Source organism: Monodelphis domestica, chromosome 1 (assembly GCF_027887165.1).
Source record: "Monodelphis domestica isolate mMonDom1 chromosome 1, mMonDom1.pri, whole genome shotgun sequence".
Lineage (NCBI taxonomy): Eukaryota > Metazoa > Chordata > Mammalia > Didelphimorphia > Didelphidae > Monodelphis > Monodelphis domestica.
The window spans coordinates 504,432,305-504,451,274 of NC_077227.1; the positions used below are offsets into that span (position 1 = coordinate 504,432,305).

The 18,970-nt window shown below is 38.7% G+C and overlaps 1 protein-coding gene across 3 annotated transcripts in view; it reads right to left on the reverse strand.

Annotated features, from left to right (window-relative positions):
• Positions 1–16: 16 nt before the first annotated feature.
• Positions 17–18,970, reverse strand: part of LOC103098831 (uncharacterized) — a 50,987-nt gene continuing 32,033 nt past the window's right edge. For all 3 annotated transcript variants that reach the window (XM_056812959.1, XM_056812957.1, XM_056812958.1), the window contains 2 exons: positions 16,523–16,610; positions 17–14,670 (listed from right to left, as the gene is read on the reverse strand). In XM_056812959.1, the coding sequence (XP_056668937.1) occupies positions 11,402–12,808 (1,407 nt within the window). In that variant the 5' untranslated portion in view covers positions 12,809–14,670; positions 16,523–16,610 and the 3' untranslated portion in view covers positions 17–11,401. The remainder of the gene's footprint in view (positions 14,671–16,522; positions 16,611–18,970) is intronic.

The window sequence follows — 18,970 nt, forward strand, 5'->3', positions numbered from 1 at the left end:
AAAAAGTAGAGAAATGTGGGGTTTTCCTTAATGGACTTCCCTGACCAGCAGGGTCCCACAAGGGAAGGGGCTCACCTTTGTGATGGGACCCGAGGAGAGGTAGGAACCGAGAACCAGGGTGGAAATGAAAGACAGGGACAAGTCAGCAGTTGGATAGGGCAGGCAACCCCTATGATTTTCCTTAAGGCGGAAATTGAGGATAATGGAATACAAGGTGGTTGAGGAGATTAAGATAGAGAATGCAGGCCGAGATGGTTACAGCCTCGGGGAAGGAGAAGGTCAAGAAGAGAGAGACATAGTCATTGAGGAGCCCAGTGGAGCTCCAAGGAAGGGAGAAAGGCCAAGAGGAAGTTCATGGGATTGCCTCTGAATTTATTCATGTCCTGCTTGGGCGGTACTCCCAAGGACGTAGTAACCACATCACAAAGTATAGACAATTAAGATTGGGTGGCAAGGTAGAGGGAACACCTTTTGGGCGTGTAGGACATAACCACGCTTTCCCGGGCAAGTCTCCGAACATGTTAATGAGTTTGTCTTAGCCAAGGGCCACATGGCCAGTTCAAGGTTACATTCACAAGCCTCATTGGTATAACCTTATGCTTGGAGACACGGTGATCATACAGTCATCTATATTTCATAGATGTGAATATGCTTGGGATGCTACAAGAAAGAAATTTTTTTTTTAAATTTATGTGTTTTTATTTATTTATTTATTTATTTTTTAACATTATTTTATTTGGTCATTTCCAAACATTATTCATTGGAGACAAAGATCATTGTCTTTTCTCTCCCCCAAACCCCCCAGCTGACTCCGCGATTCCACTGGGTATCACATGTGTTCTTGATTCGAACCCATTTCCATGTTGTTGGTATTTGTATTAGAGTGTTCATTTAGAGTCTCTCCTCAGACATGTCCCCTCCACCCCTGTAGTAAAGCAGTTGCTTTTCCTCGGTGTTTTTACTCCCACAGTTTGTCCTCTGCTTGTGGATAGTGTTTTTTCTCCGAGATCCCTGCAGATTGTTCAGGGACATTGCATTGACACTAATGGAGATTCCATTAAATTGGATTGTACCACAGTGTATCAGTCTCTGTGTACAATGTTTTCCTGTTTCTGATCCTTTCTCTCTACATCACTTCCTGGAGGTTGTTCCAGTCTCCATGGAATTCCTCCACTTTATTATTCCTTTGAGCACAATAGTATTCCATCACCAACATATACCACAATTTGCTCAGCCATTCCCCAATTGATGGGCATCCCCTCATTTTCCAGTTTTGGGCCACCACAAAGAGCGCAGCTATGAATATTTTTGTACAAGTCTTTGTGTCCATTATCTCTTTGGGGTACAGACCCAGCAGTGCTATGGCTGGATCAAAGGGTAGACATTCTTTTGTCGTCCTTTGGGCATAGTTCCAAATTGCCCTCCAGAATGGTTGGATCAGTTCACAACTCCACCAGCAATGAATTAATGTCCCTACTTTGCCACATCCCCTCCAGCATTCATTACTTTCCTTTGCTATCATGCTAGCCAGTCTGCTTGGTGTGAGGTGATACCTCAGAGTTTTGATTTGCATCACTCTGATTATAAGAGATTTAGAATACTTTTTCATGTGCTTATTAATAGTTTTGATTTTTTTATCTGAAAACTGCCTATCCATGTCACTTGCCCATTTATCAATTGGAGAATGGCTTGATTTTTTTGTACAATTGCTGTAGCTCTTTGTAAATTTGAGTAATTAAACCTTTGTCAGAGGTTTTTATTAAGATTGTTTCCCAATTTGTTGCTTCCTTTCTGATTTTAGTTGCATTGGTTTTGTTTGTACGAAATCCTTTTAATTTGATGTAGTCAAAATTATTTATTTTACATTTTGTGACTCTAAGTTTTGCTTAGTTTTAAAGTCTTTCCCTTCCCAAAGGTCTGACATGTATACTATTCTGTGTTTGCCTAATTTACTTATAGTATCCTTGTTAATGTTCAAGTCATTCACCCATTTTGAATTTATCTTGGTGTAGGGTGTGAAGTGTTGATCCAAACCTAATCTCTCCCACACTGTCTTCCAATTTTCCCAGCAGTTTTTTTGAATAGTGGATTTTTGTCCCAAAAGCTGGGATTTTTGAGTTTATCACCTCTTGCTGAGGTCACTTGCCCCAAGTCTATTCCACTTATCCTCCTTTCTGTCTCTTAGCCAGTACCAAATTGTTTTGATGACTGCTGCTTTGTAATATAGTTTGAGATCTGGGACTACAAGGCCCCCTTCCTTTGTATTTTTTTTCCATTATTTCCCTGGATATCCTTGATCCTTTGTTCTTCCAAATGAACTTTGTTATGTTTTTTTCTAAATCAGTAAAGACATTTTTTGGAAGTTCAATGGGTATGGCACTAAATAGATAAATAAGTTTGGGTAGGATGTTCATTTTTATTATATTGGCTCATCCTACCCATGAGCAGTTAATGTTTTTCCAATTGCTCAAGTCTAGTTTTAGTTGTGTGGACAATGTTTTGTAGTTGTGTTCATATAGTTCCTGTGTTTGTCTCGGGAGATAGATTCCTAGGTATTTTATTTTGTCCAAGGTGATTTTGAATGGGATTTCTCTTTCTAGTTCTTGCTGCTGAGCTGTGTTGGAGATATATAGAAATGCTGATGACTTATACGGGTTTATTTTGTATCCTGCAACTTTGCTAAAGTTGTTGATTATTTCGATTAGCTATTTGGTTGAATCTCTAGGATTCTTTAAGTAGACCATCATGTCATCCGCAAAGAGCTATAACTTGGTCTCCTCCTTGCCTATTTTAATGACTTCAATTTTGTTTTCTTCTCTAATTGCTACTGCTAGTGTTTCTAGTACAATGTCAAATAATAGAGGTGATAATGGGCATCCTTGTTTCACTCCTGATCTTATTGAGAATGCATCTAGTTTATCCCCATTGCAGATGATATTAGCTGATGGTTTTAGATATACACTGTTTATTATTTTTAGGAACAACCCTTCTATTCCTATGCTTTCTAGTGTTTTTAATAGGAATGGGTGTTGTATTTTATCAAAGGCTTTTTCTGTGTCTATTGAAATAATCATGTGATTTTTGTTGGTTTGCTTGTTTATATGGTCAATTATGTGGATGGTTTTCCTAATAGTGAACCAACCCTGCATCCCTGGAATAAATCCTACTTGGTCATGGTGAATGACCCTTCTGATCACTTGCTGGAGTCTTTTTGCTAGTATCCTATTTAAGATTTTTGCATCTATATTCATTAGGGAGATTGGTCTATAGTTTTCTTTCTCTGTTTTTGACCTGCCTAATTTTGGAATCAGTACCATGTTTGTGTCATAAAAGGAATTTGGTAGAACTCCCTCTTTGCTTATTATGTCAAATAGTTTGTATAGTATTGGGATTCGCTGTTCTTTGAATGTTTGATAGAATTCGCTGGTGAATCCATCAGGCCCTGGAGATTTTTTCTTAGGGTGTTCTTTGATGGCCTGTTTGATTTCATTTTCTGATATGCGATTATTTAAGAATTCTATTTCTTCTTCTGTTAGTCTAGGCAGTTTATAGTTTTCTATATATTCGTCCATATCACCTAGAATTGTATATTTATTGCCATATAATTGGGCAAAGTAATTTTTAATGATTACCTTAATTTCCTCTTCATCGGAGGTGCTGTCCCCCTTTTCATCTTTGATGCTGTTATTTTGCTTCTTTCTTTTTTTTTAATTAGATTGACCAGTAATTTGTCTATTTTGTTTGTTTTTTCAAAGTACCAGCTTCTAGTCTTATTTATTAGTTTAATAGTTCTATCACTTTCAATTGTATTAATTTCTCCCTTAATTTTTAGGATCTCTAGTTTGGTTTTCTTCTGGGGGTTTTTAATTTGTTCACTTCCAAGTTTTTTTTTTCATTTGCATTTCCAATTCATTGATCTCTGCCCTCCCTAATTTGTTAAAATATGCACTCAGGGATATGAATTTTCCTCTCATTACTGCTTTGGTTGCATCCCATAAGGTTTGAAAGGATGTCTCACCATTGTCATTTTCCTCGATGAAATTATTAATTGTTTCTATGATTTGTTCTCTAACTAACTGATTTTTGAATATCATATTATTTAATTTCCAATTAATTTTTGATTTGGTTCTCCATATAGCCTTACTGATCATTATTTTTATTGCCTTATGATCTGAAAAGGCTACATTTACTATTTCTGCTTTTCTGCATTTGTATGCCATGTTTCTGTGACCTAGTGTATGGTCAATCTTTGTGAATGTGCCATGCGGTGCTGAGAAGAAGGTGTATTCCTTTTTGTCCCTATTTATTTTTCTCCATATGTCTATTAACTCTATTTTTCTAAGATTTCATTCACTTCTTTTACCTCTTTCTTATTTATTTTTTGATTTGATTTATGTAAATTTGATAGTGGTTGGTTCAAATCTCCCACTAATATGGTTTTACTGTGTATTTCCTCCTTCAATTCTCCTAGTTTCTCCATTAGAAATTTGGGTGCTATACTATTTGGTGCATACATATTGATTAGTGATATTTCCTCATTATCTAAAGTCCCTTTTAACAAAATATATTTACCTTTCCTATCCCTTTTAATCAGGTCTATTTTTGCTTTGGCTTTGTCAGATATTATGATTGCAACTCCTGCCTTCTTTCTATCAGTTGAGGCCCAGAAGGTCTTACTCCATCCTTTAATTCTGACCTTGTGAGTGTCTACCTGCTTTATGTGCGTTTTTTGAAGACAACATATGGTAGAGTTTTGGATTCTAATCCATTCTGGTATTTGTCTACATTTTATGGGTGAGTTCATCCTATTCACGTTCAAAGTTATGATTGTCACTTGTGGACTCTCTGGCATTTTGATATCTTCCCCTAATTCTGACCTTTCTTCTTTAGCTATAACCTTTTAAGCCAGTGATTTACTTTAAATCAGTCATCATTTGAGGAAGAACCAATATTAATTATAAAAAAATTAGAGAACATATTCAGAGCTTTTGACCCCACTTGGTTGGATGTTGAGAATTTATTAGAAGCATTATTAACAAAGAGAGAGAAAAATAATATTGTCTCTCTTGCTAATCAAAAATGAGGAAGAAGAGGCCAACTGAAGATCCACATTGGAACCCCAATGTTGAACTAGATCACACAAAACTAAACCAGGCCAGAGATGCATTATTGACAGCCATGAGAGCTTGCTCTGATAGACCTGAAAAATGGTCAATATTTGAAAGAACCCAACAACATATTGATGAAACACCCTCCCAGTTTATGGACAGACTTATTGACATAGGGAATACATATATGGACCTTGATTTATCCAGAGAAAGAGACATTAGACAAATATGTAGGCAATTGATTAAGAATTGTTGTTCAGTGGTAAAAGACTACTTTAAAACTAGCTGTCCTAATTGGGACTCTATGGACCTCGAAGAACTGAGAAGAGTAGCAACCTATGTTTATAAAGGTCGTGTAAAAAGACCTGAGGAAGACAATACATCAGCGGAAGATTTAAAGAAAGAAATTGAAATGTTAAAGAGACAATTGAAAAATAAGGGAGAGACTATAGCCCCTTTGCGGGAATTCACAAATAAATCAGTAACTTGCCACTTCTGTGAGAAGAAGGGCCACAAAATGATGGAATGTAGAACCTTTCTTAAGATGATTGGAAGAAATACACAGTTTAATAATGTAAACCTTAAAATTTCCCAGACCCTACTTTACAAGATTGGATTAAGACCATTCCCCATTTGGGCAGTGAACTCTACTTAAAGCAGGAATGCGAAAATTCTACTTTACCTACTTGGGTCTGCCCTAGGGTAAGATGAAGTTGTAAACTCTTTTCTGAACAATGAAAAGTACTTAAGCCCATACTTTTCTTAAGCTAAGTACCTATAAAGGTCAAGGAACTTGTGAATTTACAGGGAACAAAGAACTGGAAAACTTACTCATAGCTTTCCTGGTGTGAATTACTAAAAAATCCACACCTTCTTAGGTGTGGACTAAGAATGGGCAGTCCTTTAGAAACATTTACAGTGATTGGTAGATGTAAGGACTTAGGGGAGGTGACAAAGGAGATTTTGCCCTTAAAAATAAAAGCTCAGGGAAGAGCTGGGAAGTCATTCTGAAACATTCAGATTGGAGAGACTCATTCTGAGGAGACTGATTCTGAAACATTCAGATGGAGGAGGGAGCTGGTGAAAGCAGCTGAGATGCTGCTGGCCTGGTGTCATTAGAAATCCTTACTTAGACAGATCTTATGGTGAGTTATAAAAAACTGACTGATTCCTCTCTTAAGGCTCAGGTCTAGGCCATATTGGCTTGAGACCCTTCATACTTATTCCTTTCTTACTCTCTCTCTCCTTCTTTGATTACTCATTGTATTGTTAATTAAAATCTCTATAAAACCCAATTGACTTGGGTATTTGAATAATTGGGAATATTTCCCTGGTGACCACCTTATATTTGATTTTAAACCTAAGACACTGTAGTGAAACATATTTCTGTGGTCAAATTTACTCATCCTCTCTTATATCTATCACAATTATTATCTTCCACTATTTTAACCACTACAGTTTAAGACCTCAACCATTTTAAATCTCACAATAACAATTTTAGAAATAACAACTATAGAAATGATGATAATGGTCATAGAAACCAGAATTTCAGAAATTTTAGAAATTATAATGACTATGGAAATAACTATAATGAATATAGAAACAAGAACTTTAGAAATCAAAATTATAGAAATAGGAATTGGGAAAATAATGACAATGCTCAAAATGAAGAAAATTATAATGATAATACCCAACAACAAAATATAAGAAATGAAGATCGTCCAAAAAATAGTCGAGGTGCCCTTCAGGGGGGTGCCCAAGGAATATCCCAAACACAATGATGGTGTCTGGCGGGGGGAAAATGGAGCACAGGAATCAGAGGATACAACCTTTGATTTTCTGGACCCTGATGTCCTACTACCTGTTGTCCCTATCCACTGCCTTCCCCATACTAATGAAGCCCATGTTACCTTAAAGGTCGGTAACACTTATTATGATTGTCTCTTAGACACTGGAGCTACAAGGTCTGTATTGAAGAATGTACTAGATTTAAATTGTTATTCTGTTGACTCACAAAGTGTAGTGGGTGTATCAGGAATACCCCAAAGAGTTAAAAAACTTGCCCCTAGAATGGTGTCTGTAGGACCCCTAGAGGTATAACATAACTTTCTTTTAATGTCTGACTCCCCTTTAAATTTGCTGGGGAGTGTAAACCTTAAAATTTCTTAGACTTATGAATGTTGGAAATTTCCCCATTGGGAAATTTCATACTGGAAAAAATTTCCTGCTAATAGTAAGAACTCTATTGGAATATGAAACCCCTTGGCATGGGAGGATCCTTCTCCTCCCTACTTAAGACTACTTTAGGACAGAAACCTTTTGCTAAACAATGGAAAGGGCTTTGACCTATGCTTAAGCATAGAACAGGAAGTTCTTTGAGTCATGATTGATTTTAGAATTGATACAATAGAGATACTTGGAATGACAGAACCAGGTCTTGGAACTTACAATCTCCACCCTACTCAGAGTAACAGGATTTAGGAAGGACTGCAGCAAAGATCAAGATTTAATTATTTGAGAATATGACCTTCAACAGACATGTGCAAAGGCCATAGACCTCTAGGCGGTCCTGGGTTAAGCTAGAGCCACCATTGGCAGAGGGGAGAGATTGAGAGTGATTGGTAGATGTGAGAACTGAGGGGAGGGAACTTAGATTGTGTGCTTAAAGATAGCGGGGTCTGAGGACAGAGGGGGAGTTCCAGAGGTTTTGCTGTGAGGAGGTTTTGCTCTGAGAGGAGGGCTTGCTCTGAAGGAGGCTGGAGGTGGAGGCCCCTGAGACTGTTTCTCCATTTTGGTCACATGAGTGATAGGGACTGATCTCTTTTCTTTGCCTCAGCTATCTAAGGGCTTGGGCCTTTGGCCCAGCCTAAGGAGAGGGGGTATTTAAGTCCTATTCCCTTCTTTCCCCCCCCCCCCCCTCTCTCTCTCTCTCTCTCTCTAATACCTTTCTTCCTCCTGTTTGTAATTAAAAACTCCATAAAAGGTTGACTGCTGACTTGAGTTTTCATTTAGGAATTACATAGCTGAATTCCTTGGCGACCTTAAATTAATATATATCAGTCTTTTAAAATGATTTCCATGTCACAGGAGAGATCTTCTATGCAAACTCAGAGCCACAATAAAGTGTTCCCCAGATGGTTCCTTAACATTGGAAGTACCAGAGGAATCTTTAAATTTACTCCCTGTACTTCTCTCGGAAAACCAGGAGGCAAAAGAACCTCCCACTTTTGAAATACCTAAGGATATACCGGAGTCTTTTTGGGCCACATCTTCTTCCGATGTAGGCTTACTTAAATCTGCTGTTCCTGTGCAGATAAAAACTAAATCTAGCCCACCTCCTTCCATCCCTCAGTATCCCCTCTCAAAGGAGGCAATTGAGGGTATTACACCAGTTATTAACTCATTAATAGAACAGGGAATAATAATCCCTTGCAAATCTGAATACAACATGCCCATCCTGCCAGTTAAAAAAACAAAAAGAGGGCCTGATGGCCAGCACCTCTATAGATTCGTACAGGATCTGAGGGCAGTGAATAATCACATTATAAAGAGACACTCCGTAGTTTCCAACATAAATACTATTATTTCCTCTATTCCTAGCACAGCTACATATTTTACAGTAGTAGACTTGTGCTCAGCTTTCTTGTGCATACCTATACATGAGAACTCGAGGCATGTTTTTGCTTTTACCTGGAAGGGCTCAGAATATTCATAGAGTAGGCTGCCACAGGGTTATGTGGAAAGTCCGAGTTTATTTGAGCAAATTTTGAGCCAAGACACAGACAATATAACATTTAAAAATAGCAAATTAATCAAATATGTAGATGATCTACTCTTGGCTTCAACAGATGCAGAAACATGTCAAGAAGATAGTAAATACCTTCTTTTGGAATTGCATAAAGGAGGACATAAAATCTCGAAGGATAAGGTTCAGTGGTTTCTCCCTAAAGTAGAATATTTGGGATTCATCTTGACTTCAGGTGCTCATTATATTTCTCCAAAACGAATTGAGAATATTCAAAATTTAAGCGCTACTACTACTAAGAAACAGTTGAGAGCAATTTTAGGAGCAACAGGGTTTTGCAGACAATGGATTCCTTGCTATGGGGAAATTACTAAACCTCTTATAGCATTAACAAAGGTTTCGGTTCCTGAACCCCTCAAATTAGAGCCTGAACATTTGTCAGCTCTATCAGATCTAAAAAAGGCTATCATGTCTGCCCCTGCTCTAGGCATCCCAGATTACAACAAGCCATTTACTTTGTATGTGCATGAGCAAAGAGGAGTAGCTTCTGGCATGTTAACTCCGACTTTGGGACCTTCTCAGAGCCCAATTGCTTATTATTCTGCTCAACTGGACCCAGTAGCAGCAGGAGCACTGAGAATCCCTGAGATATCCCTGAGAATGAAAAAAAAAATCATATGAGGGAATGACATTTCCCCATCAAAATAGAATTCTAATTCTTTTCTTCTTATATTATGGCAACTTCCTGTAGTCTTGGCTACAAATGGCTAAATGAAATATTACTGCATTCTGTCCTACATACTTGTGGGATAGAAATTACTTTAAACTGGACCTATACAAGGCCTATTTTGAATTTTTCTTATGTCTTTGATTATTTTTCTATTCTTTTGATAATTGACACATACACCCCCATAACTGAACATTGCATTCTGAGCTATACTTGATATTTTTTAATACTTACTTCAGGGGTGATTATATTTTAATTTAAAATCTAAGAATTTTTGAATTTTTTTGAGATTGTATTTTTATAAAAATCCAAGAATTTTGAATTGTTTAAGATTTTATTGTTATAAAAAATCAAAGATTTTGATTCTGTTCGAGAAAAGATCTTCAAGAAAGAAACTTTTATATTGAGAGAATGAACTGTTGCAGAAAGATGCCGAAAACCTACACTTCATCAAGAAGATCAAGAATGAACTTTGGATATGATTGATTGGACTGAACTTTTGATTGAACATTTATTGTAATTGTACACATTTATGCCAAAAGGGACTTCCCCTAATTTGGCTTTCTGTCAATCCACCTAGCAAAACATTGGTTTTGCTTTCTTTTCTTTTCTATTTTCTCTCTCACTATTCTAATTCTCTTAAAAAATTGAATATTGTGTATATCTATAGTTAGAATTGAATTCAGAATTACAAAATTGATTATGTTGTTTGATCAATGGGAAGACTGTCTCCCATGATCATCAGGGGAGATTGTAAACCTTAAAATTTCTTAGACTTATGAATGTTGGAAATTTCCCCATTGGGAAATTTCATACTTAAAAAAATCTCCTACTGATAGTAAGAACTCTATTGGAATATGAAACTCCTTGGCATGGGATGATCCTTCTCCTCCCTACTTAAGACTACTTTAGGACAGAAACCTTTTGCTAAACAATGGAAAGGGCTTTGACCTATGCTTAAGCATAGAACAGGAAGTTCTTTGAGTCATGATTGATTTTAGAATTGATACAATAGATATACTTGGAATGACAGAACCAGGTCTTGGAAACTACAATCTCCACCCTACTCAGAGTAACAGGATTTAGGAAGGCCTGCAGCAAAGATCAAGATTTAATTATTTGAGAATATGACCTTCAACAGACGTGTGCAAAGGTGGCAGACCTCTGGGCGGTCCTGGGTTAAGCTAGAGCCACCATTGGCAGAGGGGAGAGATTGAGAGTGATTGGTAGATGTGAGAACTGAGGGGAGAGAACTGAGATTTTTGGTTTAAAGATAGCAAGGTCTAAGAACTGGGAGGTTGATGCTCTTAAGGAGGTCAGAGAGGAGAGATGTCCTGGAGGGAGAGCTCCTGGAGAGGTCTTGAAGGAGGCTGTGGAAGGAGAACTCAGGAGGAGTCAGGAGGAGAATTCTCTGGAAACATTTCTTGAAAGGAGGCTCTCTTGAAGGTGGAGCCTGAGGTTGACATGAGAAGCCTTACCTAGAGAGATCTTGGGTGAGTGATAAAACCAACTGACTGATTTATCTCTTAGGACTGAGGTCTAGGCCTTATTGGCTTGAGGCCCTTCATTCTTATTCCTTTCTTACTTTCTCTCTTTTTCTATTGATTAATCAGTGTATTATAAATTAAATTTCTCTATAAAACCCAGTTGGCTTGGGTATATTCATAAATTGGAAATATGTTCCCTGGCAACCATCTTATATTTATATAAAACCAAGACACAGTAGAAAACATATTTCAGAGGTCATAATTGTTATATATTTCCCTTGCTCCCAAACATTTTAATTATCACAGTTTATGGCTCCCACTCTCTTATCTACAACTATTTAACGCTCAAAACTATTTTAAATCTAACAATTACTAGACAAAATTTATAACGTCTAGCCTTTGGCATTCTTATGAAATCTATCTGTAGATGTTCAAAAGGTGTGTAAGCCAGAGGACGTCCACCAAAGTCTTTTCCACGAAATGCATGTTGGTTATATGCCTGGCAGGTAGAGCAGGCTGAATACACTTTAGAGGCTATGGTAGTTATACCAGGGGCTATCCATATTCTCTTCACAGAGTCCACGATGCCCTGGGTGCCAAAATGACCATTTTTATGAATAGATTGGCAAATTTGGTTATAGAAACTTCTAGGGAGCAGGGGTTTTCCTTCAGATGACACCCATACTCCATTAATCTGTTTTGCTTTGAATTTTTGTTTCCATTTTTCCACTTCCTTTTCATTATAGGAAAGTGGTAAATTTAAATCATCAGTGGTTATTAATGTTAAAATTAATTCAGGCCCTTCTATGGCTGCTAGCTTTGCAGCGGCATCTTCTCGATCATTTCCTCTAGAGACAGGGTCAGTGCCACCTGTATGGGCAGAACAATGAACTACAGCTAGGGCTTCAGGAAGCTGGAGAGCAGAAAGAACTTCATTAATAATTTCTGCATTAGCTATAGATTTTCCAGCTAAGGTTAAGAATCCTCTCTGGAGCCATAACATTCCGACTGAGTGACAAATGCCAAAAGCATATCTAGAATCCGTATGAATTGTTGCCTTTTTATCCTTGGCAATTATACAAGCTTGCTTCAGAGCTATGAGTTCTGCTCCTTGAGCGCTAATGTTAGAAGGTAGTGAAGCTGACCATTCAGTGGCAAATTCTGAGACTACGGCAGCACCAGTGTAATGTATGCCATCCCTCATAAAAGAGGAACCATCGGTAAATAAAATCAGATCTGCATTGTCTAAGGGAGTGTCCAAGAGATTATCTCGAGGCTTTTCTGCCATGGACACTAATGCTTCACAATTGTGTAATGGTTCTCCTGAAGTTGGTAAATCTGGAAGCAAGGTGGCAGGGTTAAGAGTAGTACAATGTTTCAAGGTAATGTTTTCACTATTTAATAAGGTTATTTCATACCTTGTAATTCTCTGATCTGAGAAAGCCTGTGTTCTATGTTTTATCAACAATGCTTCTACCTCATGTGGGGACATAATTGTTAATGGACATCCCAATACTAAATCAACAGTTTTTGTCACTAGTAAGGCTGTAGCAGCTACTCCTCTAAGACATGGTGGTGCTCCTGCTGCTACTGGGTCCAATTGAGCAGAATAATAAGCAATTGGGTGCTGAGAAGGTCCCAAAGTCGGAGTTAACATGCCAGAAACTACTCCTCTTTGCTCATGCACATACAAAGTAAATGGCTTGTTGTAATCTGGGATGCCTAGAGCAAGGGCAGACATGATAGCCTTTTTTAGATCTGTTAGAGCTGACAAGTGTTCAGGCTCTAATTTGAGGTCGTTCAGAGTGGAAATTGCTAGGTCCTGTGTGACCCTGATTGGTGTTCCTTTATATTAAAATTGTCTTTTTCTGGCTTCTTTTAAAATTTTTTCTTTTGCTTGGAAGCTTTGTAATTTGGCAATTACATTTCTGGGAGTTGTCTTTTGGGGATTTAGTGTAGAGGGTGTTCTGTGAACTCTTTCAATGCATATTTTGTCCCCTTTTTGTAGAATCTCTGGGCAGTTTTCTTTGATGATATCATGTATTATGATATCAAGATTACTGTTTATCTCTGGTTTTTTGGGCAGACCAATGATTCTCAAGTTGTCTTTCCTTCCTCTATTTTCCAGGTCTGTCACCTTGTCAGTGAAATATTTTATGTTGTCTTCTAATTCTTTAGTCTTTTGACTTTGCTTTATTAATTCTTGCTCGTTTGCAAGATTATTGTCTATCAGTTGCCTGATTCTGACCTTTAAAGACTGGTTTTCCTTTTCAGTTTGGTCTGACTTGTTTTTTGAGGCCTCCAGCTGTTTCTGCATTTGCATATTTTGTTCTCTCATATTGCTGAGTTCCTTTTGCATTGTTTCCCATTTTCCTGGCAAAAGGCTTCCATCTTTTTGATAATTTTTGATTTAAATTCTTCAAGAGTTTGTGGAGAATTTCCATTTCCTTTGGAAGGTTTTGGAGCATTTGTTTGTGTTTCTTCTTCTATCTCCTCTGTATTTTGTATTTTTGCTCCATAGAATGTGTCCAAAGTCACCCCCTTCTTCTTGCTTTTCTTGGTGTTTGGAACATTTTGCACTTCTGTACTGTTTGCCATCTCTATGAGTGAGGAGGACTGGCTCTTAGTGTATTTCTCTGATGGTCTGAGGCTTTAGCCCCAGGCAAATTGTCTGTTCTCCACAGCTGCGCTGTCTTCCTGGGGAAGCCCAGGGTCTGCCCTCCCATGCCTGTCGGCATTTCAGGTGTTACTGCTCTCAGTTCCCTCCAGTTGCTTCTCCGCTGCCTTACTTCCTAGCTCTGAGCCTTGCACAGCACTGTCTGCAAGGTACCTCATTGCCTTTGCTGGCCCTGAGGTTTCTGGCTTTTGAGAAGACCCTGCATGCTAAGGGGGGAGGAGTCCTGGCCTCCCTGAGTTCTGAGGGCTCCTGATGGGATTAGGTTCAGCTGGATTGGTCTGGATGTACTTCGAAGCAAAAACCTCCGCTTCCATCTGTTTTGGATGCCCAGAGACTGGCCCAGGTTACTTTTAAGGTACACCCTTTGGAGCAACCCCATTGCATGTCCCGAGGTTTCTGTCTTTTCAGCAGATCCTGCACTCTAAGGGGGAAGGGGTTCTGGCCTCCCTGAGCTCTGAGGGCTCCTGATGGGATTAGGTTCAGCTGGGTTCGATTGGATGTGCCCCGAAGCAAAAACCTCCGGTGAGACTCAGATGGAGCCCCCCTCACCCCTCATCTCTCTCTGTTTCCCTGCCTGTGTTGGATGCCCCTGAGACTGGCTCAGGTTGCTTTCAAGGTGCGCCCTTCAGAGCAGCCGGCCCTGAGGCCCTTTTGCCGGCCCTGAGGTTCCCGCTGCTGCTGCGGGCTCAGCTCTCTGGGTTGGGGGGGAGAGGTCCTGGGACCTTCCTTCTGCCTTCCCCTTAGACCCAATTGATCTAGGATTCTGGCTTTTGGGGAGTGTACGTTTTGATCCGAGTCCAGGAGGAGGGTTCCCCAGCTCTGTCCTTTTGTTCAGTTTGAATTTCGGTCCCCTAGGAGCATTCAGTTTGTGATTGGTAAGGAAGGGTTTTCAGAGGTCTGAACTTTTGCTGCCTCTAAGCCGCCATCTTGACCGGAAGTCGAGAAAGAAAATTTCTTAATGTTTATATTAGTTATTCTTTAACTACCTAAAATGACTAATGACTACCTCTGTCTTCTCAGGACAGTTTCTTCTTGCCTGGCAAACACCAGGCCTATTTAACCTACACTATCTAGAAATGATTCACTAACTATCTAACTCTCTAAAATAATAGACAGTTATTACTCACTTCCTCCTTCAGTCAGTTTTCTATAGCAGCCCAAACTGTCAGTCGCCAACTGACAGAAGATCCTTGCTTATGAGACAGACCTCCTGCTTTCTAGAGATCGCAGAGCCAAAAAAACCCTTTAAAGACTCAAGCCAAAAGACCTCTCAGTAAACTCAGACCTGCCTTTATATTCCAGCAACTAAACGCCAATCCACACTACCAACAACCAACCTCTAATAGCCAACTCACGCCCAGTAGCCAACTTCCTCACAACTGTCAGCCCTAACTCACAGCTACAGACTTACCAACTATCAGCACTCACTCTCCTGTCAGCAACTGATGTTGGTTTAGCAGGAGGCTCCTCAATTTCTACTTCTAGTCACTATGGGCTGGTTAATCCCTACACAGCTCTACAGTAAGAGGACATCCAGGTCCCCAGTTAAATTAAAGGAATCAAAGAATTTCTTCTTATGGGACACAGAGGGAAAGAAATCTTTTTTTCCTTAAATTTTTTTAATTTAAATTAATTAATTAAAAAGATTTTTCCATCGTTACATGATTCATGTTCTTTCTCTCTCCTCCTCCCACCCCATTCGTGTAGCCAATGAGCAATTTCACTGGGTTTTACATGTGTCATTGATAAATACCCATTTCCATATTATTAATATTTGCATTAGGGTGATCATTTAGAATCTACATCCCCAATCATATCCCCATGGACCCATGTGATCAAGTAGTTGTTTTCCTTCTATGTTTCTACTCCCATAGTTCTTTCGCCGAATGTGGATAGTGTTCTTTCTCATAAGTCGCAGGAAAAGAAATCTAAAACCCTTACCTGGGGAGACAGGTCTAGTTCAGTCAGTCAACAAATATTTATTAAGCATTTACTGTGTACCAGGCACTGGGCTGGCATTGGGGATATAAAGAGAGGCAAAGAGATAGTCTCTACCCTCAAGGAGCTAGCATTCTAATGAGAGAAACAACTTGCAAAAAAGAAATGTATACCTCTCTTTCTCAATCTCTCTTTCTCTTAATCTCTCTCAATCTCTCTCAATTTCTTTTTCACTCTCTTTCTCAATCTCTTTCTCTTCTCAATCTCTCTTTCTCTCCCTTTCTCAATCTCTCTTCTCACTCTTTCTCAATCTCTCTTTTTCACTCTTCTCAATCTCTCTTTCTCTCCCTTTCTGTTTCTCTCTCAATCTCTCTTTCTCAACTCTCTCTTCTCAATCTCTCTCAAGCTCTTTCACTCTCTTTCTCAATCTCTTTCTGAATATCTCTCTTCTTAATCTCTTTCTTAATCTTTTAAAATCTCTGTTTCTCAGTTTCTCTTGTTAGGGGTAAATTTAGGGTTTTTTTTTTAACTGAATATAAATTTAGTTGGTCGCCAGGGATTAATTGAAATCCCAATAAAAATATTCAAGTCAGTTTGGGAATTTCATGGCAGTTTAATATAGAGGAAAGGAATTAAGAAGAAGAGAGAGAAAAAGATGTATAAGAATTTTCTAGCCTAGCCTAAGCTAAGGGAAGTTCAGAGACCTCAGCCATGAGGTCTCCTCCAAGTTTAAACTAGGTTAGCTTCCAGCCACTGAGGTCTACTCTGAGATAAGGGGCCTCCTAAGAGGATAGTGCTTTTGAAGGTAAAGGAAAAAGGAATCAGTCTAAACTCACTTACCTAGCATGCTCACGCCAAGCCTGGACAAGAGCTGCAAGCATGCCAGGACACCAAGATGCCCAGCATGCTGCCACCAGCCATGTCTCCACTGTGAAAGAGAGAGAGGCAAGAGGAAGTGACACGAATATATAGACTTTTTTTACATCAGTTCCTTCATCTCACATGTACCAATGCTAGCTTAAGCTTGACTTAGGACAGCCCAGCGGGTCTGTCAGTTGTTTATTGTTTGTCCCTTACTAGCACATATCTGCCATAGGCCATCCTCCTCAATACTTAATTCTTTTTTTTTTTTAGCCCTTACCTTCCGTCTCAGTGTCAATAATGTGTATTGACTCCAAGGAAGAAGAGTGGTAAGGGCTAGGCAATGGGGGTCAAGAGACTTGCCCAGGGTCACACAGATGGGAAGTGTCTGAGGCCAGATTTGAACCTAGAACCTCCCATCTCCCGGCTCTCAATCCACTGAGCTACCCAGCTGCTGTTACAAGGGAATCACTTTAAAAGACTGATATATATTAATTTAAGGTTGCCAAGGAATCAGCTATGTAATTCCTAAATGAAAAAACTCAAGTCAGCCGTCAGCTTTTTTTGGAGTTTAATTACAATAGGAGCAAGAAAGGAATTAGAGATATATATAGAGAGAGAAAGGGGAGAGAAGGGAATAGGGCTTAAATACCCCTTCTGTTTAGGCTGGGCCAAAAGGCCCAAGCCCTTAGATAGCTGGGGCAAAGAAAAGAGATCAGTCCCTATTACTCACGTGTCCAAAATGGAGAAACAGTCTCAGAGGCCCCCACCTTCAGCTTCCTCCAGAGCAAGCTTTCTCAGAGCCCAGGAACCACACCGACCAAAAAATCAACCACCTCCTCCTCGAGTCTCCAGACCCTCCTATCTTTAAGGAAACCATCCAAGTTGCCTCCCCTCAGTCCTCACATCTACCAATCACTCTTCATCAATTTCCCTGTCAATGGAGGCTCTCGCTTAACCCAGGACCGCCCAGAGGTTTCTGGCTTTTGCACATGTCTGTTGAAGGTCATGTTTTTCAAATGATTAAATCTTTACTCCTTTGTTACAGCCCTTTCTAAATCCTGTTAACTTGAGTATGGTAGAGATTGGAATAATTAAATTTTGATCTAGGCTGCAGCCCTTACTCAATCCTATTAAGACTGAATAGGGTGGAGATTTATTCCAAGTATCTCCATTGTATCAATTCTAAAATCAATCAAGACTCAAAGAAATTCCTGTTCTATGCTTAAGCATAGGTCAAAGTCCTTTCCATTGTTCAGCAAAGGGTCTCTGTCCTAAAGTAATCTTAAGAAGGGAAGAGAAAGAACCTCCCATGCCAATGGGGTTCCCATTCCAATAGACTATCAGTAAGAAATTTTCCAAGTATGAAATATCCCAATGGTGAAATTTCCAACATTTATAAGTCTAAGGAATTTTGAGGTTTACAATCCCCCCTGATGATCATTGGGAGACTAGTCTCCCCATTGATCATTTAACATAATCATTTTGTAGTTCTAAATTCACTTCTAACTAAAGATATACACAATATTCAATTTTCTAGGAGAAATTAGAATAGTGAGAGAGGAAATAGAAAAGAAAAGAAAGCAAAACCAATGTTTGCTAGGCGCATTGACAGAAAGCCAAATTAGGGGCAGTCCCTTTTGGCATAAATGTTACAATAAATGTTCAATCAAAAGTTCAGTCCAATCAATCACATCCAAAGTTCATTCTTGATCTTCTTGATGAAGTGTAGGTTTTCGGCATCTTTCTGCAACAGTTCATTATCTGGATATAAAAGTTTCAAGCTTCTTTCTTGAAGATCTTTTCTCAAACAAAATCAAAATCTTTGAAATTTTTATAACAGTAAAATCTTAAACAAAAGTCTTGGATTTTTATAAAAATATAATCTCAAACAAAAAAAAATTCAAAAATTCTTAGATTTTAAATTAAAATACAATCCCCCCTGAAGTAAGTATTTAAAAAAAAATTATCAAGTTTAGCTCAGAATGCAATGTTCAGTTATGGGGGTGTATGTGTCAATTATCAAAAGAATAGTAAAATAATCAAAAACATAAGAAAAATTCAAAATAGGCCTTGTATAGGTCCAATTTAAAGTAATTTCTATCCCACAAGTATGTAGGACAGAATGCAGTAATATTTCACTTAGCCATTTGTAGCCAAGACTACAGGAAGTTGCCATAATATAAGAAGAAAAGAATTAGAATTCTATTTTGATGGGGAAATGTCATTCCCTTGTCTGATTTTTCCTCAGGGATATAGGGAGCCAGCATGATAGTCAAGCTTTTTACTTGTTTGAGTACTTCGAAAAGAGTGTAGATACAAGGAAGTCCTACGACTTAAACATAAGTTAAGCGTCGCAACCTCGAGTCTCACTTTAATATTTCTAGTGTGCTCTATTGGCACTATTCAGGTTTAGTCTGTGCTCCT